Source organism: Megalobrama amblycephala, linkage group LG13 (assembly GCF_018812025.1).
Source record: "Megalobrama amblycephala isolate DHTTF-2021 linkage group LG13, ASM1881202v1, whole genome shotgun sequence".
NCBI classification, from domain to species: Eukaryota; Metazoa; Chordata; class Actinopteri; order Cypriniformes; family Xenocyprididae; genus Megalobrama; species Megalobrama amblycephala.
In genome coordinates, this window is record NC_063056.1 from 30974162 (window position 1) to 31001628 (window position 27467).

Here is a 27467-nt window from a genome sequence, read left to right on the forward strand (position 1 = left end):
AACGGCTGCGGGAAATGCCAGCACTGCATCGACCAAACCTCTCAACAACAGGGCAGGAATGATTGACTGATTTCCATTAAGCTGCATTGTGATTGTCAGTGGCGAGTGCTCCGAGGCGGTCACGGTGTGATTTCGATTAGCAGAGAAAGAGGAAAAGTTGGTCGATGCAGTAATAGATGAGAACACAAGAAGAGGGGAGATAAAAGAGAGAGCGAGACGAGGTATTCATGGAGGAGCCAGAAACAATAGATCTCTGTAAATAGCTCCCCTGTGATGTATTTACGATGTGTTTCAGTGAGAACGCAGCCGGCAGGGACATATAAGGTTTTTAATGTGTGTGAGGTTGTCGTATTAGCAGGGGAAAACAGGGGCATTTTATTTTTATTTTTTAACATTTTCCTTCATAACTCACAGACTACCCAAATATACCTGTCATAAGGATGGCCCTGATTGCTTTATACTAATTAATATTCTTTCTTTTTTTTTTTACCTTTATAAGGCATTCTTTTAGTTGTCAGGAATAATACGTTTTTAAAGCGAAAGTCTTTAACGGGATCGTTCACCCAAAAATTGGTAATCAAACAGCTGACAGTAGCCATTGACTTCCATAGTAGGAAAAAAAAATACTATGGAAGTCAATGGCTACCGTCAACTGTCTGGTTACCAACATTCTTCAAAACATATTCTTTTGTGTTCAACAGAAGAAAGAAACTCATACAGGTTTGCAACAACATGAGGGTGAGTAAATGATGACAGAATTTTCATTTTTGGGTGAACTGTCCCTTTAAGCAGCACTAACGTTATAATTATTTGAAAACTAAATCCTTTTAACTAAGATGTACTGACTAGCTAATAAGTCAAGTTCAGTTTTTAACTTGATATTTGAATGAAATAATGTTTTAAGCACATTGCAACGAATCAAAAGTCATATTTATTTCATAAATATAATAATTGACCCTGACCTCTCAGTCATGATTAAAGGTACAGTAAGTGATTTCTGAGAAATGCTGTTGAAAGTGGATCGGACCGAGCACCAAAACACACTTGTAGCCAATCAACAGTAAGGGGCGTATCCACTCATTAGGGGGGAGGTGCCTGTGCTGCATAGCATGTTTGAGAATTTGGGGGTGGAGCTATCAAGATAGGGGTGTGATCCTTTTTGGTAGGGGTGTGTTTGTTTTGGTGAATTCAAATATCAACAGAGTTTCTGCACCTTTAAAACCTGTATTTATATATTATTTCCAAATCATATTCTGACTAAGGCTTCATTCACACTAAGTTTTTGGGATTGGCAAATGCATTTCGAAAAGTCCCCTTCAAACAGCAACTAGAGTCTCGAATACTGTCTGTATGAACGTGCAACAGGAGTCAAGCCCATATTCTCTAGCGACAGTGACCGAAGTAATATCCAAGATGACGACGTCCATAAAACAGAAATGTCTTATCACTTTTATACAAGAAGAGTCCAATCGAGCTGCGAGTTCATCCGTCAAATCTTCATTAAATGACAGCAGCTTTTATATCTGGGTGGAGAGCAGGGCATTTCAGTCGTGCGTAGAATACAAAATTGACGGGAGCAGCTCCGGTGGAGAATATCAACGGTATCTAGAGGTTGATTGGATCACAAGTGGACGAGGGAGACACATACCTGTTTACACCAGGTATTTTATTGTCTCTTGTCGACTTTCAACCTCCTCTTCGAGGGGAGGGTCTATGGGTGGGTAAATGTATGGGTTTGTTCAGATCTTTCGATCTAATGGACAAAATAAGCTTGCGCAATTTATGAACGCGACCAGAGACGATGGAAAAACAAACGGAGAGCATCAGGTTTAATTTCTGACCTGATTGCTCGAACGCGGTGAGCGCTTGTTAGAAATCAGGACTGGTTAGAGAACATTGTGCTTGGTATGTTTTTCATCTTCAAACCAAACTTGGGTCTTCAGCCGACAAAGTTTAAGTCACCCACTAAAGTCTGGCTAGCTCGCTTCCCATAATATTTACGCATTAGGTCAGTAGGCGGTCTTTTGTGGCTGTTCGAACACATTCGACCACATGAGCAATACAAAAGCAATCCGGTCTATTGCGTTTTCAAGTTTACTGTTTACACCTGTATTTAGCATCGTCCACTTGTGATCTGATTGAGTAAAATGCATCTTCATACCAGGTGTAAACAGGGCCACAGTTGTCCAGTCCGGTTCTGTTCACACACTGCAGGTTTTCTGAGAATGCAGTTGTAAGTCCTGAAAATTTACGTGCGAGTTCAGTTATAGAATGCATTTGTCACTCCTGTAAATAACTGTACTGTGTGTGTGAACATAACCGGTTTAAGGACTCAAATATAGTACTGACAACCGTATTCTGCTGCTGTGTGAATGTGGCTTACCTGTTTGTTACTCAAAATAATGTGTTTGTTTACAATTGCCTTGTGTTACAATTGGCCTCAATCTCCCCTGCTAAGGAGCAGAGAGGATAGTAAACACAGAGCAGCTGATATTGTCTTGGGAAATTCTATAGAGTTTTTTTTTTTTGTTCACCCTCCCCTGAGGCTAACGCTTGTGAATACAGAGACTAAAAGCGTTTGACTGAGAGAGTAACGTGTGGGGGGAGGAAGGGCAGCATGACATGACAGCATGTCCTGTTTCCTGTGTTTGTCCATAGTTATTATGCACTTCCTGTTGGCTGAGAAAAGACATGGAAACTCACAGCTGGTATAACCTAAAGGCAAACCTCAAAGTTTCCAAACGTACCCAAGAGTGTGGATTTCGCAGCATGATATTAACAGCTACTGTTAAAGTGTCTGTGTTAATGACCCGATGAGGTTAATTCCAAACCTGACTCAGAGAGGATTGGTAAACAGTATCGAAATGAAGAAGTTTTGCACTTTGTGTTGCATCAAAGATGGACTCAGCATAACAATGCATTTTGTAGATAGTTAAGTTGGCAAGTATCGCTACTATCATTGCTCATAACTCGGGACTACAGATGTTCCAAAACTTCTAAACCTTTAAAGTAAAAGTAAATACATTTGACATGCAGCTTGTTCCATTTGTGTTACAAACATGAATGATAATAACTAAAATTATGCTTCTATTCTAAACTAGTGCTGTCAAATAGGGCTGCACGGTAATGGAAAAAACTGACATTGCGATATTTTGTTTTTCTGCTATATATATTGCGATATGAAAACAATTTCACCAGATGACTTGACTAGCTCTATTTGAAAAGAATTAATCATTCTACAGAGATTGGGGTGATTTTGTAGGGGAGTGAGTCTGCATAGAAAATAATAAACAAATTACAAACATTGATGAATATAATAGAACAAAGATACAAATGAAATAAATAGTGCTTTATGTATTTCCGGTAATTCTAACAGGATTCAGGTACAGAAATTGAATAATCAAATGTAAAAGAAAACTGCATAGTCTTCAAAGTATAAATTAAATATAATTAATCCGTGTTAAAGCTACAAAAGAGATTTTCTCTTTGTCTTTTGTTGTTTGATTAACATTCATGACACAGTCAACAGCAGGAATATTAGGCTGCTGTCACTTTAAGACAGAATGCACAGATCCAGTATAACAATACGCATCCGTTTTCTTTCTCAATTATTTACGTTCATGTAAGCCATAAGGCACTGTGTTTATGAGGATACTCACAGAGGCATTTTGACATAATTTTGCATGTATGCGCACATCGCGATATCAATGCCAAAACGATATATCTTGCAGCCCTACTGTCAAATTGATTAATCGTGATTTAATCGCATCTAACAAAGTTTGTAAATATATATGTGTATATATATATATATATATATATATATATATATACACACACACACACACACACACAAACTTTTATTTAATCACGATTAATCGATTTGACAGCACTATCAGAAACAGTTTAGAAATGTGCAACAAGAAAACCCCCCAAAACAACATCCTAGTAATGGCAAAATCTGTTAAAATGTCTTAGAACACACTTAAACTATTTAAAACATCCTAGAAACTGCATAGCAATGTCTTGACAATCACCCAGATTCTGGATGGTTTCTAGCATGTTGCTTTGAAGATTGCTATACATTCTGGGTAGTTGCCAAGGTGTTGCTATGCTACAAACTGCAAAGCAGCACCTTGGCTGCCACCCAAAATTCATAGCAATCCTCATAGCAACATGCTGGAAACCACACAGAACACTCTAGCAACTGCATAGCAACACACTAAAACTATTTGAAAAACCTTAGAAACTGCATAGCAATGCCTTAGCAACCACCCAGATTTTGAATGGTTTCTAACATGTTGCTATGCAGATTGCTATATATTCTGGATGGTTGCCAAGGTGTTGCTATGCTACAAACTTCAGAGCAACACCTAGAAACTGCAAAGTAAAACCACTCATAAAACCCTAACTGCATAGCAACACCCTGGCAACCACACATAATGCCATTAACATTGTGGCAGGGTGCTTTGCATGGGTTAGCATCACTCTTTCTTTAGAAAATGCAAAAAAAATCTTGTCTTTATTACGTTTATTTTAGAATGAGATGAATCTTCAAGTGCATATGTATTAAGCACCTCTTCAGTCAAACACCCATACACAACAATTGCAGAAAAGAAAAGAAAAGGCAAAAAACAAAAACAAACAAAAACAAAAAAAAACTACATTAACCAGAAAGAAAGGCAGATATCAAGGGATTTGTTTCAGCCAAGTTTCAGTTCGGCTTAGGCTAATATAAATTTATGTCTGTGGTTCACCTGTGGCAGTGGCTCACAGTGTCAGCTATTTTTACTTTCTGAAACATGGAAGTCATCTGTTTCATTACATATAAACAACACTACAATGTTGCAAATAGGTTGTAATCAGCGAGGTTAACACACATCGCTCTCAGGACTGCATAAAGTGTAACCAAAGCCCTTACACCTGCACAGCATGTCACCATCTTTATGTCAATATGTGCTTTTGCTCGAGTATCCCTTCTAGATAAACAGGTGTTGCCCTGTGTTTTATTAGCAGGCATTTGTCATGTCATGCATTGCTTTTTAAAGAAGATCTCTTTTAAGATCAAGCAGAAAATGATGGCTGTTTTACATACAAACTTGTTGAGCAATAGATTTGACGCAAAGGTTGCCATTCTTGAAATATGAAGCCAATACAGTCGTGTGTATTTGTTTACTCCCGCTTCATTCATTGCTTTAAACTTTGCCAAACAGGTTTATCAGCATTTGTCTACATGTTTAAAGCTTATGAGAACTGTTAAAGTCATATTTTCCCCTAAAATCAAAATAAGTACTTATATTTGCATTAAGAAAAGGAAGTCTCTTTTAGGACCATTTCGTTTTTTTGCATTGACATTATTTGCACGACAAAAGGACATTACATGATATAAATAATGTATTATAAAGAAAAATATTATATCATGTAATGTCCTTTTGTCGTGCAAATAATGTCAATGCAAAAAAATGAAATGGTCCTAAAAAGAGACTTTCTTTTCTTAATGCAAATATAAGTACTTATTTTTATTTTGGGGGAAAAATAAATATAAAAAATATTTTAAAAATAGTATAAATAAAAAGATAATATAATATGACAAAATATATTATTTTAAAAATATTTTTGATATTTATTTCCCCCCAAAATCAAAATAAGAACTTGTATTTGCATAAAGAAAAGGAAGGCTCTTTTTATTTATTTATTTTTAGGCTTTTTGCATTGACATTATTTTCATAATCATATATATATATATATATATATATATATATATATATATATATATATATATATATATATTTTTTTATTTTTTTTTTTGCATTTTTTTTCTTCTTTTTTTCCATTTACTCGCTCTTTTCCATACAATGGATGTGAGACTTGGAATATAGTGCATGATTTACATGGACTCTTATTATGCTTTTATGCTGCTTTTTGGCCTTGACCACCACTGGTCTCCAGCAACTTTCACTGTATGGAAGAAAACAGTGTGAATATTATCTAAAATGTCTACTTTTGCTTTCCATAAAAGAAATAATATCATATAATCTCAACAAAACAATAATATCACAATGCAAACATACTTAATAGTCCTAAAATATCCTTAAAAGGATAGTTCACCTAAAAATGAATTTGTCATCATTTACTCACCCTCAAGTTGTTCCAAACCTGTACGAGTTTCTTTGTTCTGTTGAACACAAAAGAAAATATTTTAAAGAATGTTGGTATCTAGAAAGTGGACGGCATCCATTGGCTTCCATAGTAGGAAAAAAAATACCATGGAAGTCAATGGGTGCCGTCAACTTTCTAGTTACCAACATTCTTCAAAATATCTTCTTTTGTGTTCAGCAAGAAAGAAACTCAGGTTTGGAACAAAATGATGACAACATTTTTGGGTGAATTATCCCTTTAAGTTAAGGAAAATATACATTTTGATGTTGGGGTGAAATACGATCCAGACTTTTTGTGCGATTCACCCATAAATGAATGGAGGAGGAAGAGAGATATTGTGGTGCGAGTCTGTAACAGGAGTGCCCTTGTGACGTGTGCGTGTGTGTGTATTTGTGTGTAGAGGGGGTTGGCCTAGCGACAAGCTCAGGTGTGTTTGAACGGCTCCATAACAGAGAAAGTGAGATTTGAGCGGGGAAGACAGATAGACTAAGAATCTCACCGAATGAAATCAACACCTTTCTAAGAGCAGCAGCAAGAAAAACAGATTAAATCGAACAGATGAAAAGGCCTGAAGGAGATTCAGTTTTCCGGCAAACTCTAAGGTTTTCCAGGAAGTTGGCAAATCTCTGCCTGTCTGGACTCGCTGAGTTGAAGGTAGCATTTTTCCTTGTTGTTTTTCAATTTGCGGCACACAAAACACTGAATGATTTCGAGCAAGTGAACTGCAACTGCGGTAATGTTTGAACGTTTGGTTTGCTTAGTGTTATGGCTTTTCTTCTAGTATCTTGTGTGCTTTGAAACAAATTAGCATTTATTGCACAGACAAAATAGCTGCTTTTTGAGTAAAAGTATCTTAAATTTGTGTTCAAATTGGACATTGATCGTAGAAAGGTATTAATGTGTGTCAGTCTTCCGGAAGGCATGTGGACGTTTCAGACACTTACTCATAACCTTGTCACTGGGTTTGTTTTTGGCTGTTGTCTCATGCATTTTTCATGTCGGAAAATCTCTGTCAGATGAGTTGAATAAATCAAAAGCATTCGAATACGTCCGTTTAAGAGCTGTATGTTGAGGCAGAAGTTTGCATGAAGTGATTTCACTCATACATTATGTTTTTGTTAGAGATAACATGTAAATGTGGTGCCTTAGAGCGTTTAGGGTTTAAATGTCAAACCTGACACATCTGCCATTGTACACGCTCACCTTGCTTTAAATGCGGCCCTTGTTAGGATAGAAAGTGGAGCTTTGGCTGTAGCCAATAGCACAGCTGAATAACTTTTTTGAGATGAGGATAAGTGCATCCTGACCAGCTCAACCAATGGCGTAAGTTTGGGGTGGAGCAATCCGTTTTTCCAGCCAATGAGAGATATGGGGAGTGTTCAGGAAACCTGTTGGAAAACAGTCAGTCTTCCCACTTGTAATTTATGTAATTGTTTAATCTCAATTATTAAAAGTTTAGGTCATCCAAAAAAGAAATTTCTGTCATTAAGTACTCACCGCTATGTTGTTTCAAACCCGTAAGACCTTCGGTGAAATCTGAGAGGTATCTGAACCACACATAGGCAGCATTGTCATTGCACATTTCAAGGTCTATAAATGTAGCAAAGACATTGTTAAAATAGTCCATGTGACTACACTGTGTGCAGAATTATTAGGCAAGTTGATTTTCTGATCATATTTTTTTCCAAGCACATTTTACCAATTCCAATCCACATCAATCTTAATAACTCCTATTAATATTGTTTTTAATCATTTATAAGTGATATATAATTGGTTATGAAGGCTGGAAATGAAAAATGCCTTATATTCAGGTGTGCAGAATTATTAGGCAGGTTTTCTTTTACAGGCAAAATGAGCCAAAAAAGAGATTTAACTCAGACTGAAAAGTCAAAAATTATTAAATACTCTTGAGAAGGACGCAATACTCAATCTCGCAGTAAGTTTTGGAAGATCATTTTTAGTCCATCTCTGCAAGACAGACATTTCAGGATAAGAGATGGACTAAAAGTGAACTCCCACACCTTACTGCCAGATTTTGGAAGATAAATTCTTCAAACAGTGGTACAAGAGGATGTGGTGCTGGTCCTTCAGGAGTCACTCTTAAGCTGTCTGTCTATAAGGCCTATAAAAACCCAGTCTTCATGTATTTTATAACACTTCAGCTTGTGATTCCTATTAAGTGGGGGTCATTTTTTAGGATTCTTTAGCTAACCTAAGTCTCTGAGATCCTGACACCTTGCATTTCTGGAGACTCCAGGTAGGTTGCAGTTCTGGAAAATGGTTGCGCTGGAGACTTAAGGGTTCCTGATGGTTTCGCACTTAATTCTTCACCTTAATTCTTAATTATTTTGCAGTTAACATGTCTTTTCTTTTCCACTTGTTTTTGTATGACCCCGCTGACCCAATGAGCATTTTGCTGTCCCTTGGTCATGCTTTAACTTTGCAGTTTCTAGTATTGCATTAGTATTGCGTCCTTCTCATGAGTATTTTGACTTTTCAGTCTGAGTTAAATCTCTTTTTTGGCTCATTTTGCCTGTAAAAGAAAACTTGCCTAATAATTCTGCACACCTGAATATAAGACATTTTTCATTTCCAGCCTTCATGAACAATTATATATCACTTATAAATGATTAAAAACAATATTAATAGTAGTTATTAAGATTGATGTGGATTGGAATTGGTAAAATGTGCTTGGAAAAAAAATATTATCAGAAAATCAACTTGCCTAATAATTCTGCACACAGTGTACAATGGTTCAACTTTAATGTTACAAAGTGACGAGAATACTTTTTGTGTGCAAAAACAAAACAAAAATAACTACTTTATTCAGCAATTTCTTCTCTTCCCTGTCATTCTCCTAAAATGTTGACGTAGACACAGTGCAGTGCTTCTGGGTTCTAAGTCAGAACGTGACTCATTATTGGCCGACGCTCTACGCATGAGCAGCACGACGCCTGCGTGTGATGCTGACACAGGAGCTGGCCAATAATGAGTAGGCGTTCTGTTACGTCAACAGCGTAGGAGAATGACAGAGAAGAGAAGAAATTGTTGAATAAAGTCGTTATTTTTGTTTTGTTTTTGTGCACAAAAAGTATTCTCTTCGCTTTGTAACATTAAGGTTGAACCACTGTAGTCATATGGACTATTTTAACAATGTCTTCACTATTTCTGGGCCTTGAAATGTGCAATGACGTTGCTGCCTATGTGTGGTTCAGATACCTCTCGGATTTCATCAAAATATCTTAATTTGTGTTCTGAAGATAAACGAAGGTCTTACGGGTTTGGAATGACATGAGGGTGAGTAATTAATGACAGAAATTTCCTTTTTAGTTGAACTCTTTACTTTTGCTACATGTTTGTATTTCCAGTCTAGGCAGTTTACTTTCCAAATACATGATGCACAATGCACTTACATTTTCTGTCTATGTTCTATTAGGGGGATCCATCCCCAATGAAGACTACATGGTACTGTCCACTCGACCTGGTAAGACTAGATCGTTTTCTGCCAACAGAAATGGTTTCTTTCTGTGTCCGTGTCAGCATAAAGTAATTCTCTTCATGCATTATGTGTAGTAGTAGAAAAAATAAAAATCCAATGACGGTATAGTCTCAGCCTCAGATAGTATGCCTAAGGACTATGTTCACTTTACCTTCTGATGCATATTGCACACAAAACATAACATTTTTTGAAAAATGGTGAGTAAAATATTTCATTTGAGCTGTAAAACTATATATTTCACTTAGTTTCACTATCGTTTTAAAGTTTAGGGTCAGTAATACTGCAGAATGTGGCCAATAACAGATTTGAGTGTGAACTGATTACGGTCCCGAACTGACCCGCATGAGCAAAAGAACAATAACAAGACGGCGCGCAACATGCTGACATTTTTGCCTGCAGTCTGAACATAGCCTAAGGCATTTTAAAAAATAAATGAATACTTTTATTTAGCAAAGATGCATTAACTTGTTCAAAAGTGACAGTAAAAAATCTATTTAAAAATGCTGTTTTTTAACTTTCTATTCATCAAAGAATCCTGAAAAGAAAAATCTTAGTTTCCACAAAATTATGAAGCAACTGTTTTCAATAATAAGAAATGTTTCTTGAGCAGCAAATCAGCATATTAGAATGATTTCTGAAGGATCATGTGACACTGAAGACTGGAGTAATGATGCTGAAAATTCAGCTTTGATCACAGGAATAAATTCTATCTTAAAATGTATTAAAATAGAAAACAGCTATTTTAAATTATAATAATATTTCACAATATGAGTATAAGAAACTTATTTCCAGAACAATAAAAAATCTTACCAAGCCCAAACGTTTGACTGATAGTGTATGTCTGTGCAATAATGATTATTTATTACTTTAGGATGAACAGAAAATCAAAATCTACACACAGTTGTGCATTCATTTAAATTGTTTTTTTCCCACACCAGGATATTAACATTTGGTATTAACTTAAAATGCCCCTAAAAGGCAAGCAAAAACTAAAATTGTGATTGACCACTTTTCATGTCAGTAAAGTGGACAGGTCTTGGCCAAAATAAACTGCCTACTAGAGCAGACTTTATGCCTTTAATCTAAATTTTGGCTATACAAGACAAATATTTTTCGCAAGGAGAAAGCAATGAGTTTTTATCAGTCTGACCCAGAGCAAGGCTCTTAACCACAAGATCTTGTAATAAGTGTACCGGAAGTCGCTTTGAATAAAAATATCATCAAAATGACTGCTTACTTACTCTGATCTCCCTCTGGTTCAGTCCACTGTTTCTGAAATGAAGGAAGACGGTATCATCTACACTGTGGTGGTGAAACAAGGGCATGATTCCCCCACCATCCAACGGGTAAGTCCCATCTTCCTGAGTAAGGCTCAATGCTGTGTGTCCCAGAAGTTCTGTCCTGACGTCTTTACCCTTCTCTTCCCAGTCCACAGCATCCCGTTCTCAGCACGTCAAAGCAGGGACAGAGGAAAAGCTGGTCCTCCATCTCCTTCATTCCTTCTCCATGGGTGACTCCTCCTTCATCTCCATCTTTCTCTCCACCTATCGCACCTTCACCTCCACACAGAGAGTGCTGGACATCCTGACTGACAGGTACAGCGCCTATAAAGTTGGAGTAAAAGCTATAAAGTCATTGTCTTTCATATATCAAATACTGATGATACATTTGCATTGACCATTGGTGAAATCAAATTCAGCAATACATAAAGTAAACATAACATTAAAGGGTTAGTTCACCCAAAAATGAATATTTTGTCATCATTTACACACTCTCATGTTGTTCCAAACCTGTATGAGTTTCTTTCCTCTGTTGAACACAAAAGAAGATATTTTAAAGAGTGTTGGTAACCAGACAGTTGATGGCACCCATTGACTTTCATAGTACTATGGACTGTACTAACTGCCTGGTTACACACATTCTTTAAAATATCTTCTTTTGTGTTCAACAGAAGAAAGAAACTCATACAGATTTGCAACCACTTGAGAGTGAGTAAATAATGACAACATTTTCATTTTTGGGTGAACTATACCTTTAAGATCAGTTACATGATCCTTTCTTGACTTTTCTTAATTTTTAATTTCCATATGAACTATTTTCTAGGTTGGGAAATCCTCCTGGTGAGAGCAAAAGTAACACTCATCTGATGTTCAACAAGTATGTACTACTGAACACATCAAGCTATAAACAGAAATGAATAATTATGCTTATGCCATTTAAACTGTATAGTGATAGTAAAGTTACAGTATTTATCGACATTTGCTGTGTTCAGGGCGGTGTGTACGGTGTTCAGCACATGGCTGAGTGACTATCCTGAGGATTTCCGCTCTCTGAGCGATCCCACCTGCCTGCTGCGGATTGCCCCCCTTCTTCCAACAGACACCTCAGGGGCGGAAATCAAAGGCAGACTGCTGAGGATCGCAGAGGAGCTGAGTGAGAAAACACTGCTGTCTGGCTCACTCTCAGGTCAGGATATTTGTCTCTTTGACAAAGGCAATCCTTCACAGTTTTTTTTTTGTACGTTTGTGACAGACAGTGCAGGTTATTGTGTGACTTGCAGCATCACAAGCTTGTCAGTCTCTCTGTAAAACCACCTGTTGCTACCTCTCACAAGAACATTTGTACCTCATATTTTCATTTTGGTGGCAGGAATGTATAACTACATGAAGTTCTGGAGTTTTAAAATGTTACACTGTAAACATACACTGTATGTTTTTCATACACTGAGTCTCAAACTCCATTGTTTCCTCCTTATATAAATCTCATTTGTTTAAAAGACCTCTGAAGAACAGGTGAATCTCAACATAACACAGACTGTTACGTAACAGTCGGGATCATTAATATGTACGCCCCCAATATTTGCATATGCCAGCCCATGATCGAGGCATTACACAAGGGCAGCCAGTATTAACGTCTAGATCTGCACAGGTGAATCAACAGACTAGGTAAGCAAGCAAGAACAATAGCGAAAAATGGCAGATGGAGCGCTAATAACTGACATGATCCATGATAACATGATATTTTTAGTGATATTTGTAAACTGTCTTTCTAAAGGTTTCGTTAGCATGTTGCTAATGTACTGTTAAATGTGGTTAAAGTTACCATCGTTTCTTACTGTATTCAAGAGCTGTCGCTATTTTCATTTTTAAACACTTGCAGTCTGTATAATTCATAAACACAACTTCATTCTTTATAAATCTCTCCAACAGTGTAGCATTAGCCGTTAGCCATGGAGCACAGCCTCAAATTCATTCAGAATCAATGTAAACAATATAACAGTATACAATACTCACATAATCCGACGCATGCATGCCTCATGAATGACGAAGATCCATTTGAGGGTTATATTAGCTGTGTAAACTTTGTTTATGCACTGTTCAAGGCAAGCGCGAGCTCCGTGGGCGTGGAGCAGGAGAATTAAAGGGCCAGTAGCCCTGAATCGGCTCATTTATAATGATGCCCCAAAATAGGCAGTTAAAAAAATGAATTAAAAAAAATCCATGGGGTATTTTGAACTGAAACTTCAGACACATTCAGGGGACACCTTAGACTTATATTACATCTTTTTAAAAAAAGTTCTAGGGCACCTTTAAAGTAACAGCTGTTAGTTGACGTCAACAATGAGCTTTTTCTTAGTATTACATTTTTAGATTTGATTGACTTAGTTGCGTGTGCCACAGTAAAATCAAATTATTCAGGGTTCAAACATTCATGGAAAACCTGGAATCATTTTAAAATTGTAACTGAAAAGTCATGGAAATTAATACAATCCTACAAATTCAGGGATATTTCAGTATTCTTTACTGGATAGAAATTGTTCAATAAAGTGATTTTTTAAAAGCTTTATTCCTGTCCATAAAGGAAAGAAAATGTCATGGAAATTAATTGGTCGGTACTTTGCAGTTTTAAACAGTGCATTTTGTAAGCTCTTAAAACAGTTGCCAAAAGTGTAGGCTGGTAAGATTAATATTTTCTCTTATGCCAACCAAGGCTGCATTTATTTGATTAATAATACAGTAGAAAATGTAACATTTTGAAATATTATTACATTTTAAAATGAACTGTTTTCTATTTTAATATGATGAAAAATTTAATTTATTCCTGTGATGGTAAAGCTGAATTTTCTGTGTCACATGATCCTTCAGAAATCATTCTAACATGTTGATTATATTTTTGTGGAAACTTACATTTGATACATTTTTTCGGGATTCTTTGATGAAAGTTCAAAAGAACAGCATTTATTTGAAACTTTTGTAACATTATAAATGTCATTGTCTTTATAAATGTCATTTATGATCAATTTAATGCATATTCGCTGAATAAAAATATTAATTTCTTTAAACAAAAATCTTTGACCCCAGACTTTTTATTTTACTCTGTTTGGGGTCAAACAGCTAGAAGCACATTTGCCTCTTAGCAAGCATTAATTTTGAACTCTGACTGCAGGTTAGACAGATACAGTAGTACCTATTGTCCACTTTTTCATATTCCTGTATTGATCTTCTACAGATCCTACCAAAGGCGTGACATCTCCTCCTGATCCCTCGGAGTTTGATGCCACCAGCATCTTGGGGTTTCCATCCAGTGTGATCGCAGAACAGCTGACCAGGATTGAGACAGTGAGTCTGATCATACAACTCAAAATTTGTGGAAAAGACCAGTGATTAGTTTAAAACTAAAAACATTTATTTAAAGTATAATGTGCCACACCTTACCCCACTTTTTGAGGGCCTTAAAGGGTTAGTTCACCAAAAAATGAAAATTCTGTCATGTATTACTTACCCTCATGCCGTTTCACACCCTTAAGACCTTCGTTAATCTTCGGAACACAAATTAAGATATTTTACTTGAAATCCGATGGCTCCGTGAGGCCTAACGTTACATAGGAAGCAATGTCACTTCCTCTCTCAAGATCCATAAAGATACTAAAAACATATTTAAATCGCTTCATGTGAGTACAGTGGTTCAATATTAATATTATAAAACGATGAGAATATTTTTGGAGCGCCAAAAATAACAAAATAACGACTTATTTAGTGATGGCCGATTTCAAAACAATGCTTCAGGAAGCATCAGAGCACAGTGAATCAGTGTATCGAATCTGCTGTTCGGAGCGCCAAAGTCACGTGATTTCAGCCGTTGGCAGTTTGAAACGCGATCCGAATCATGATTCGACACACTGATTCACTTGTGCTCCGATGCTTCATGAAGCAGTGTTTTGAAATCGGCCATCACTAAAAGTCGTTATTTTGTTATTTTTGGCGCTCCAAAAATATTCTTATCGCTTTATAATATTAATATTGAACCACTGTACTCACATGAACCGATTTAAATATGTTTTTAGTACGTTACCTTTATGGATCTTGAGAGAGGAAATGACATTGCTTCCTGTGGAGGCCTCACTGAGCCATCGGATTTTAAATAAAATATCTTAATTTGTGTTCTGAAGATGAACGAAGGTATTACGGGTGTGGAACGGCATGAGGGTAAGTAATAAATGACAGAATTTTCATTTTTGGGTGAACTAACCCTTTAAATGAACTCCTTTTGTTTTTCCTTAAGGATCTATTTCTGAAGCTGGTGCCCTATCACTGTCTGGGGTCTCTATGGTCTCAGAGAGATAAGAAGGGACAGGAAGGAGCGTGCTGGTCGGTCAGAGCCACTATCAAGCAGTTTAATCGCTTAACTAACGCCGTCACAGCCTCGTGCTTGTGGAACACGGGTCTGAAGAGCCAACAGAGGGCAAGACTGCTGGAGAAATGGATCAGTGTTGCAGAAGTCAGAGCAGTTTAACTAAACTCAGACACAGACATGTCATCAGCCAGGATAAATGACTCACATGAGTGTGTGGTTTGTTTCCCAAACAGGCCTGCAGAACCAGGAAAAACTTCTCCTCACTGTACGCCATTCTATCAGCACTGCAGAGTAACCCAATCCACAGACTGAGAAAGACGTGGCAGGAGACAGACAGGTCTGTGATTACTTGGAAAACCGCTGGTTGATGCATGAAAATGTATTTAATCTGGAGTATTCCTTTAATCTGTAAAGTCATGGTTACAGTTATAATTGCAATTTGCATTGAAATGTATGACATGATGCATGGTGCATGAAAATGTTGCATACTTCTTAACAATAGCAGCGCAAAATAACCTAAAGTCTGTTCCTCTATGCTGACAGGGAAGCTGTGGGGAGATACAAGGAACTTTCTGACATCTTCTCAGAGAAAGACAACTACTCCCAGAGCCGTGAGCTACTCAAAGAGGTCAGTCACACCACGACACAAAGCAGCCAATTCAAACGGCGTTCTCGCTAATGTTATTAGAGAGCATGTCGATTCATTAATGGGGAAATATCTGGCCAGTCGATGTTCTGTGCTACATCGCCGTAGAGAATTGCATCAATTGAGCATGGCCTGAAGGGAGGAACTGATGGCATGAATAGAATGAGTAATCTCAGATTCAGTCATGCAAAAACGCAACCTCACACTGTAAACTTGTGTCATTCAACAACATGCATGATTTAAATGAATCATGCAGAGACATTTTGCAAACATAGGAACCCAACTGAATCAGATTAATTGAATTATTTATGCCTCAAAAACACATGCACAACAATAAGTTTCACTTTCATTCTACAGGAGGGGACTTCCAAATTTGTAAACCATGACACTAAAATCAACAACAGGAGATTTACAGGGGTAAGCATCCTTAAATATATATACAGTATATACACATGTTTGGAATCAGTACAATTAATAGTTTTATACAGCAAAGATGCATAAAATTGATCAAAAGTGACTTTAAAGACATTTAGAATGTTACAAAAGATTTCTATTTCTTTTTATTATTATTTTGTAATTTTGGTTATAGCTACAACGAATTACATCCCCACAGAACAACTTTCCACTTCACATAACAGAGGGGAAAAAATAGACACAAAATAAGAATAATGATAAAGATAATGATGATAAATATAATAATAGTAAAAAATAATACAAAAATACTAATAAAAAGAGGGTCCATTATATATGTTTGGCTCCTTTTCATTTATATATATATATATATATATATATATATATATATAAATTGTTATGTTTTAATACCTGTTAAAGTATATAGTATGGAAGCTTGTTTCCGCCACTAAAAAGAAAAAAAAGGTAAATGTGACTTTTTAATCTCACAATTCTGACTTTATAACTTGTAATTGTCAGTTTGCATCTCACAATTCTGACTTTTTTCTTTTTAAAGAGATTTAAAGTCAAACCTGTGAGACATAAACTCACAATTCTGAGAAAAAAACGTCATTTTTTCCCTCTTACAATTAGACATCATAACATGCAATTGCAAGTTTATATTTCACAATTCTGATTTTATAACTCGCAATTCCGACTTTATATCATGCAATTCTGACTTTATATCATGCAATTCTGACTTTTATATAAGACAATTCTGACTTTATAACTTGTAATTCTGACTTTACATCACGCAATTCTGACTTTATAACTCGCAATTCTGACTTTTATATAAGACAATTCTGACTTTGTCACACAATTCTGACTTTATAACTCGTAATTCTGACTTTACATCACACAATTCTGACTTTATATCACGCAATTCTGACTTTATATCACGTAATTCTGACTTTTATATAAGACAATTCTGACTTTGTCACACAATTCTGACTTTATAACTCGTAATTCTGACTTTATATCATGCAATTCTGACTTTATATCACACAATTCTGAACTTAAAACTCATAATTCTGACTTTATATCATGCAATTCTGAGGAAAAAAGGTCAGAATTGTGAGATATAAACTCGTAATTACCTTTATTTTTTATTTCATGGCAGAAACAAGCTTCCATTATATAGTGTGTATTAATACAGGGTAATAACAAAAGCTTATCAAGACAAAGTAAACTTGGAGTCCATTTTTCTTGAAGATTTCCATTTCAAATAAATGCTGTTCTTTTGAACATTCTATTCGATTAAAGAATCCTAAAAAATGTATCAAAGTTTCCATAAAAATAAGAAGCAGCACAACTGTTTACAACATTGATAATAAATGTTTCTTGAGCAACAAATTAAAATGATTTCTGAAGGATCATGTGACACTGAATACTGGAGTAATGATGCTGAAAATTCAGCTTTGATCACAGGAATAAATTACATTATAAATTAAAGCTGCAAGCAGCATTGAAAGGGCCCTCGCACCCGGGCTAACCGCCACCTGTTGGCCTCAGGAAAACAGTGAAAAGTGGGCGACATGCATGTAAGCGAGTAAATAAAGGAGAATTATAGCAAAATCATGTAAAAGTGCCACACTTCCTGCTGCCAACAGGTGGCGCTATAGCTAACTGAATATTGTCATATAGATGTCTTTAGGCCAGGACTTTTATCACTCATGTGAAGTTTGGGGCAGATCAGACATAGTATGCCTGAGTTACAACAGCTTCCTCTTTCATGGCGAAACATCAGACTTTGTCAGTCCGCCACGGACACGCCCTTCAACGAAAACTCAAGATCTTTGACATTTATCATTGCTAAGGTCTTAAGATTAGACTGACAACATATGATGTTGATCTGGTTAAATCTCTATGAGGAGTTAATCACAGTGTAAAACATGTCATTTCCTGTTGCCCCCAGGTGGCGCTATGACTGTAACTGAATATTGTCATATAGATGTCTTCAGGTCAGGACTCTAATAAAACATGTGAAGTTTGGGGCAGATAAGACCTTGTATGCCCGAGTTACAACAACTTCCTGTTTCATGGCGAAACATCGAACTTTGCCAGGCCGCCACGGACACGCCCTTCAGCGAAAACTCTAGATCTTCGCAATTTAACGTCACAAAGGCCTTTAGATTAGACTGACCAAATATGACATTGATCTGATAAAAGCTCTAGGAGGAGTTCGTTAAAGTAGAACATTTGGAAATGGCAAAAACTGCCAAAATTTTGTAGAGAAAATTCAAAATATCTCACTTCCTGTTGGGTTTACAAACTTTGCACCCAGGGGCTTTTTTGTAGGTATTGGGCTGTTACATCTGTCTACCGAATTTCATAACTGTACGTGAAACGTAGCACGAAGGGCGCTTAATTGAAATTTTGTAGGTGGCGCTATCGAGCCATTTTGCCACACCTAATTCTGAAACCCATATCAGATGTAAATTTTCACCACATCCGACGCGTGTGCAAAGTTTCATGAGTTTTTGAGAACGTTTAGGCCCTCAAAAATGCGATTCATTTTGGAGAAGAAGAAGAATTGGCTGAGCAATTCCAATAGGGTCCTCACACCATCGGTGCTCGGGCCCTAAATATATGAATATATTTATAATATAATATATAATTTGATCAAATACATGCAGCCTTGGTGAGCAAGAGAGAAAATAACATTAAAAAAAAATCTTAACTCCAAACTTTGGTAGTGTATATATAATGCAAACTATGCATATGCATGTAACATTATCACAGTGTGATGTACTGTTTATAATCTTTAATGTATACCGAAACAAATCGGATCCTAAATGCTGTATTTCTGTTCTAGTCATGCGCTCAGGGCACTGTGCCATACCTGGGCATCTTCCTCAGAGATCTCACCATGCTGGACACTGCAGTCAAAGACAGATTGGAGGTGATGTATAGTTTCCAGCCCATCATGAAAATATAAATTAGACTGTATTAGCAGCACATCCAGCTGTGAAGTATAAAAATAGCTGTGGTTTCGCAAGATATCTCAAAACTCATATGACAGAATCGAGATGTGTCAAAACAAAACTAAAAGTCAACGTTGCATCAGCCAAAGCAGGTCATAATGTAAACCTAAATTTACTGTCTCTTACAGAATGGCTTCATTAACTTCGATAAAAGACGACGGGTGAGTTTATGGAGATGATATACTTGACTGTCATTCATTCAAAAGTTTAAAAAGGTATTAACATCACATTCTCTTGATTTTAGGAGTTTGAAGTCATTGCTCAAATTCGCCTCCTTCAGTCCTCGTGTAAAAACAGCATTTTCAGAACGGATGAGACGTTTGTTCAGTGGTATCACAGTGTACCCGCTCTACGTGAAGAGGAAAGGTCAGTGATACTATTGTAACAACTCTATGCTGAATGTTGCAGATACGCACTGATTGGCTATATGATAAGTTGTCCATGTGTTTTTTTTAAATAGCTACAAGCTGTCCAATCAGATTGAAGCACCAGGCGAGCCGAGTCCTGCGCGTGGCGTGAACCCTACAGTGATAATCACACAGTGTCCAGAGTAAGAACATCATGTTCAGTCAACAAATTTCCTACATTAACAACCACACAGCATTATTTTGTTAATGCAGAGTTCAAAATTTGTGTTTTCAAATCAAAATTTACCAAAGTGCTGTACAGTTACAAGAAGATAAAAAAATTGTATAAAAATAATTACATTTTCTTTTTACACAATATTTTATGTTCGTGTGTGTGTGTGTGTGTCTAATATATATATATATATATATATATATATATATATATATATATATATATATATATATATATATATATATATATATATATATATATATATATATATATATAGCTAGATAGATAGATATATATATATATATATATATATATATATATATAATATTATTGTTATTATTATTATTACATATATTTTAAAATTGTAAATATGACTGAATAAGACAAAGTTTCATGTCAGGTAATGAATATAAATAAAAATAAATCTGGTAAATTTTCACTTGATGTGCAAAATGAATAATAATTATTGAAAAATACATTTGTAGTGTTAGTATTTATTATTCATTTTTATTTAATTTATATTTATATATATATATATATATATATATATAATATATATAAAAATTATATTTAAATTATATAATATATATATAAAATTGTATTTAAATTAATATATATATATATATATATATATATATATATATATATATATATATATATATATATATATATATATATATATATATAATTCAATAAAACCTGCCATGAACCTTTGTCTTATTTAGTCATATAGAATTTTTAAAAGGGAAAAAAAAAATAATAAAAAAACAAACTTATCTAACCAAATGTATATCAAATTGTACATCATTTAAAAAAAAAACACTGCTTAAAAAAACCCATTCATTTCCTATGGGGACAACAAACCTGTCAATGTTAGCATCTGTTAGCTTCTAACAAGTGACAAATGCATTTGCACAAAAATACAGTAGAGTTTGACTGGAGAAACAGACATTGCCAAAGAAATGGGAAAAATGTAGGTTACTCTACACAATTATCTTTACGGTAGTTGCATATTGTTATTTGCATTCAGCATTGTTTTTACTCTGCTGAACATTCAGTATATGCAACAATTTTTTTAGGTCATTTTTTTGTAAACTACTATATTCTGCAGTATGATATGCATTTCTCTTATTTTGCAAAGTAAATCTTGGGCTCATTTTTTCTTTATAACTATTCAAATGACAATCTTCCTGTAGGCTATTCTGAGGATCAAGCTCAGTCCCTGACATGCACACACAGATGTTTCTTTCATGAGCTTTTAAGCACCGTGATGCGGCTTGAGTTGAATGAAATGAAGTTTTAAAACAGGACAAAGACACACTTATAGTCTGCAGTTAGCGTGTGACTTCAAAGCTACTGCTGATTTTGAGTTTTGTATTTATACATTAGAGTCTATTCTGAAAGAATCAATGTCATAAGCAGCACATGGCAAAGAGCCTCCTGACAGAATAGAGTTTGTGACAAGATCATTCTGTTCTCCCGTTACAGCTCTCTCTCAGCTGTGGCAAATGCAACAATGGATGCTGATGGCTTATTTGACTTCCCGTCTCCCGTCAATCACCTGCTCTCCAAGCTTTGCAAGGTAAGTGCAAATAAAGAGCTTTATTTTGATTACTTCGCAGTAATGGGGCTTTAAAAGCCCGGCTTCCAAAGTGTTATCATCAACTTTGAGATATTTATTATTTGAGAGCCCACAGAGACTCTTTATAGCATTTTAAAATTGATCCAGGATAAACTTTTATTCTGTGCACTTTACATGATTGTTGTGAAAATTCACACTTTTGACTGAATTTATGTCTCATGATCCAAAAACCTTTTAGTCTGAAAGGGTATGCTTAGATGATTTTTCTGAAAAATTTTATTTTGTAATTTTTGAGCTAACAAGCTTTCATTAGTGTTATTTCATCAATTGATGACTTTTATTCTAAAATGTGGGAAATATTTCTGATAAATATGGAGCCCCGGCACATGACATGCAGGGATTTTTACTAAATCGTTCGCACGATTTACTATTTAGTTCACTCGATTTGCCAAATCATGCGCACGATTTAGCAAATCGAGGGAACAAAATAGTAAATTGTGCGCACAGTTTAGTAAATCGAGGGAACAACTTAGTAAAGCATGCGCATGATTTAGCCTACTATTTTTTTCCTGCATGTCACGTGTGGGGCTCCGTAGATAAACAATCTTAAGGTGTGTTTGACTTTTTGACTGGTTGTGTAGAACAAATATTTTTTTTTAATATGGCTCTTTTTTATATCTCATACTCACCTTTTAAGGCCAATGTTCTAGCTTTTGACATGAAAAAGAGTTCGCCTAAAAATAAAAATTCTGTCATCATCATGAGCGCAGCTCCAAACCCGTAAGTCTTTCTTTCCTCTGTGGAACATAAAAACAGATGTTTAGAAGACATGAGTTTTAACAACAAAACAGATGAGATAATCCACATAAGCACCTTTCACACATACCGTCTTTATTGCTAAATTAAAAAAACTTTAACTTAAAAAATGTCAAATTGAACAGATAGTGAAACTAAAGCGCTTCCCCTTAATGCGCGAAAATGAAGACAGCGGTGCAGAGTTTAAAGATAATGTCTGATGACTGACATCACAGAATTTACCAGTGTTTTGGTTCTGATGTATGCTTTTGTGAACAGCATATTCATGTATTTCCAGGTAAAGTTATTCTGGTAATTTTACGGTAATTTACTGGGATTACTATATGAAAGGGGCTATAAACTGAATGAAGGGACCATTTTGACTTTAAGTGCCCCTATTATGCTATTTTAAAGATTCTTAATTTTTTTCTGGAGTCTCCTACAATAGATTTACATGCGTCCGAGGTCAAAAAACACTTTAATTTTCTCATAATATACATTGCAGCATCACCTCTTTTCTCATAGTGTCTGAAATGGTCCGATCAAGGATTAGTTCTCTCTAAACCCCTCCTTTTCCAAGAGCCTACTCTGCTCTGATTGGTCAGATGGCCCAGTCTTTTGTGATTGGTCGACCTCTCAAAGCGCGTGTTGGAAACAAAACTCCCATTACCATATCCTAATTTCAGATTCCTCAGCACTTAGTATCAATTTGAGCCTGAATCATATTTCTTTGCATAGTGGATTTGCTTTCGCAGCGCAGAAAACAGTGTTTTCTTGACATGTCAACAACACGTAACAAACACTTCCAGGCCTAAGCTACAACTACACTGCGTTCCAAATTATTATGCAAGTGACATATAAGATTTCAGTAGAATAAACATTCAGATTTTAGTTTTTCTAAGAAAATGTTTGTTTGTTTATTTATCCATGTCTTTTTAGATAACTGGTATCAATCTCAGACAAAATAATTTGCCAGATCTATGGAAACCCTACTTAGAGGTTGTTCCACGTTATTAAGCAAGTCACAGTTCTCATGCAATATAGGGAGGAAGAAAGATCTTTCTGAAGATGAAAAGCATGAAATGGTGCAATGTTGTGCAAAAGGCATGAAAACAACTAATATTGTGTGAAAACTGAATGGAGATTATCGAATTATCATAAGATCTGTGAGTGATTTAGAGCAGAGCAGAACTCGGTCAGATAAAGGCTTATTAATGAAAGTTCCTGTCAAAAAAATGTTATAAAAAAGCCAGTGTTGAGCAGCAAACAGGTATTTGAAGCTGCTGGTGTCTCTGGAGTCTCAAGAAGCTCTCCATGCAGGCTGGCAGTTGTGCGTAAAGATGCATTTCAGCCACCACTAACCAAACCTCACAAAGAGAAACATTTACAGTGGGTGTAGAAATACATTTTCAAACAGTTTTATTGCTGTGGGGTTTTTTGCAGCATGGGATAGTGCATAGTGCATTGTATTTCAGAAGGCACTATCCTCCTTTTTATACCATAGCTGAAAATGGCCAGTTATGAACTCTACATATCTTGCAAAAGTCATGGGGACCTTCCATCTCACTTCCCAATATTCCAGCCTAAATCATCACCCACTAGCTCCTTGCTGACGTCGCAGTCTTGTTGGAACGTGGTGGCCATTCACCAACCATCCAGAAAAATCCATCCATCCATTGTCGTAAGGCATTAGTCAGTGAATAAAACTATTTAAAAATGAGTCTTCATGTATTTCTACACCCACTGTTAATGTTTCTCTTTGTGAGGTTCGGTTTGGAGTGGCTGAAATGCATCTTTACGCACAACTGCCAGCCTGCATGGAGAGCTTCTTGAGACTCCAGAAACACCAGCAGCTTCAAATACCTGTTTGCTGCTCAACACTGGCTTTTTTTTATAGCTGCCCTTTTAATACAATTAATTTTTTTGACAGGAACTTTCATTAATAAGCCTTTATCTGACCGAGTTCTGCTGTGCTCTAAATCACTCACAGATCTTATGATAATTTGATAATCTCCATTCAGTGTCACACAATATTGGTTGTTTTCATGCCTTTTGCACAACATTGCACCATTTCAAGCTTTTCATCTTCAGAAAGATCTTTCTTCCTCCCCATATTGCATCAGAACTGTGACTTGCTTAATAATGTGGAACAACCTCTAAGTAGGGTTTCCATAGACCTGGCAAATTATTTTGTCTGAGATTGATACCAGTTATCTAAAAAGACATGGATCTGAAATATCTGAATATCTGAAAAAGCATAATAGGGGCATTTTAAGACTTAGCAACACTTTGGTAAACCCCACAAACACTTGCAAAAATCTAGTTTGTTCTTTTTTTTTTTAGTTTGACAGCTTGTGGTCACTCTACTGTATTCTTTAAATTAATAGAAAAGAGACACTAATTTTGCAAAATATTATATTTGGAATGACATGAGGGTGAGCAAATGATGAGTTCATTTTTATTTTAAGGTAAACTATTCCTAAGGAAATTGTCATAATTTTTTTTTAACTCTGTTTCAGCATGTGAAATCCCCGTCTGTTTCCTGTCTGGATGTTGAGTCGTCACCACCGCCCAATGATGCCACGCCCTCTGTCCTGACCACACCCACTACAGCTGTCAAATCACATCGCCGGTCTGTCTCCTGTGGCAACAACCCCACCAATAAAAAACCAGAGGCGGGACCTGATATGAGAATCGTCAGGATACGGATGGATTTACACGACGGCAACTTATACAGAAGCATTCTGGTAGTCTAACAAACAAAAGTCAAATGAAAGTGAAAAAGTAAAAAATGTACCCAGACTTTTGGACTTTGAACTGCTGTATTTCACAGCAGCAGTCCAGTGTTACATCAGACCATCTTTGGCATCTCATGTCAGCTCCTGTTTAATATGGATGCTGTCGCTCTTTGTTCTAATGTATACTTTCTTTTCTGTGCTGCCTCAGGTCACTAGTAATGATAAAACACCCACTGTAATCAGTTCTGCATTAGAGAAGCACAACCAGAACACTCAAGAAGCCTCCAAATACGAGCTGATCCAACTGCTGCCGGAGGGGAAAGGTGATGTCACATTTTTCATGTCATACGGTGCTGTTTTTTTCGAATCACATCCTAAAATGAGTAAACATTATTCTAGGCATAATGATTTGACAGTGACATTATGAACATTATATTAAATAAAGTCAACTGTCAATCAAATAAAATATTTAAATTAAATATAAATTAATATATACACTTCTGTTCAATGTTACAGTACTGTACTAATGATACACATTAAATGTGACAGAATATATATCATATAAATTATATAAATCATATTAGAATGATTTATGAAGGACCATGTGACACTAAAGACTGCAGTAATGATGCTGAAAATTCAACATTGACATCACAGGAATAAATTATATTTTAGAATATATTCAAATAGAAAACAGTTATTTTAAATTGTAATAACATTTCACAATAATTTTTGATCAGCCTCGGTGAGCATAAGAGACTTCTTTCAGAAACATTTTTAAAAGTCTTACTGACCACCAAACTTTTGAATGGTAGTGTATATATATATTTATTTAATATTAATATTTAATTGTATTTTAATTTGATATTGTTTAATGTAAATTATTTAATATATATAAAAAGTAAACATTTTAACAAAATTATTTATTTATTTTTTATTTCTTTGTCTTTCATTTCTTCCTCCACAGAGTTAATAATACCTCCCACAGGAAACGCCTTCTATGCCATGTCTTCAGCTAGCGTGGACTTCCTGTTAAGGAGAAGAGGAGGAAACACACCAACAGGGTCTCCATCTCTTGGCAACGAAACCAGCGCAACCTTCCCACGAATCAAAGCCAAGGGCAGAAGACTAGTCCGGACACTATTTTAACAGAAAAACAGGATATTCATGTCCTAGTACTTTCAAAAGAAAAGACACAAAATATTTCATTCAGAGCTCTGTGACGTAACTGTGTAGAATTGACTCAAAAATAGATTTCTCAAGTCCTTTTAGAAGTAATTTGAGTGAAAGCTTGGTTGAAATGGCTCTAAGATAGTAGTTACTGCTAAACATTGCACTATTTTTGCATTTCATAAATCCATAATGAATTTCAAGACAGAATCATGTACCTTTTGCTGATGCCAGCATTTTCAGTACTCCCCCCCCGTCTACCTCTAAAGCCCATTGGTTACAGTATATTAGTCAAGAAACCCCATTATTAATGAACATAAAACTGAGAGAGCAGCTAAAAGATCCCAACATAATAAAATGAACACTTACAGAAGGTACTTAAACCTGACTAAACATTTCAAACACTGAGCTGTTCTGTGTGGGCAAAAAGCTACTGAAAAACACCCACCTACCTGAAGATGAGTCGCAAAAAACACTGCCGCTCTTGAATGTCCTCACCAAGTATGCAAACTGATATGCTTACTGTGCGCTTTCTCTTTAAATATTTAAACAGAATTAATTATAATTATGGTAATATTGAGGCTCTGTTCCAAAACCTAGTAAAAACATTTTGTGTAAAACCATCTAAGGCAGCATACTAACTGAAACGAATCCTCATAATGACTGATTTGCAGCAGTCTACATTGGCAGCAATGAGCATGGGAGACTTTACAATTGATTGCAATACAGTTTGGTGTTAGCTTGCTCCTAAGTAAACAGCACAATAATCTAGCAATAATAATAATACACTGCTGTTCAAAAGTCTGGGGTCAGTAAGATTTTTTCTAAAAAAGTAATTAAAGGTGCCCTAGAATCAAAGATTGAATTTACCTTGGCATAGTTGAATAACAAGAGTTCAGTACATGGAAATGACATACAGTGAGTCTCAAACACCATTGTTTCCTCCTTCTTGTGTAAATCTCATTTGTTTAAAAGACCTCCGAAGAACAGGCGAATCACAACATAACACCGACTGTTACGTAACAGTCGGGATCATTAATATGTACGCCCCCAATATTTGCATATGCCAGCCCATGTTCAAGGCATTAGACAAGGGCAGCCAGGGAGCGCGCGATTTAAAGGGGCCGCAGCCTGAATCGGTGCATAGTTAATGATGCCCCTAAATAGGCAGTTAAAAAAATTAATTAAAAAAAAATCTATGGGGTATTTTGAGCTGAAACTTCACAGACACATT

General features: G+C 35.8%; 1 protein-coding gene across 3 annotated transcripts in view; it reads left to right on the top strand.

Moving 5' to 3' along the window:
- Positions 1-27128, top strand: part of rgl2 (ral guanine nucleotide dissociation stimulator-like 2) — a 35131-nt gene extending 8003 nt beyond the window's left edge. Inside the window, exons 1-19 of one of the 3 annotated variants that reach the window (XM_048152578.1) lie at positions 6362-6810; positions 9593-9640; positions 10918-11001; positions 11084-11250; positions 11759-11812; positions 11928-12121; positions 14165-14274; positions 15218-15433; positions 15523-15626; positions 15833-15917; positions 16293-16352; positions 19201-19287; positions 19498-19530; positions 19614-19735; positions 19830-19919; positions 21437-21530; positions 24845-25072; positions 25272-25386; positions 26031-27128. In XM_048152578.1, coding sequence (XP_048008535.1) covers positions 6715-6810; positions 9593-9640; positions 10918-11001; positions 11084-11250; positions 11759-11812; positions 11928-12121; positions 14165-14274; positions 15218-15433; positions 15523-15626; positions 15833-15917; positions 16293-16352; positions 19201-19287; positions 19498-19530; positions 19614-19735; positions 19830-19919; positions 21437-21530; positions 24845-25072; positions 25272-25386; positions 26031-26212 — 2169 coding nt within the window. In that variant the 5' untranslated portion in view covers positions 6362-6714 and the 3' untranslated portion in view covers positions 26213-27128. Of the gene's footprint in view, positions 1-6361; positions 6811-9592; positions 9641-10917; positions 11002-11083; positions 11251-11758; positions 11813-11927; positions 12122-14164; positions 14275-15217; positions 15434-15522; positions 15627-15832; positions 15918-16292; positions 16353-19200; positions 19288-19497; positions 19531-19613; positions 19736-19829; positions 19920-21436; positions 21531-24844; positions 25073-25271; positions 25387-26030 lie in introns of those variants that run through there. The other 2 variants (XM_048152576.1, XM_048152577.1) reach the window with 2 other exon arrangements.
- Positions 27129-27467: the final 339 nt, after the last annotated feature.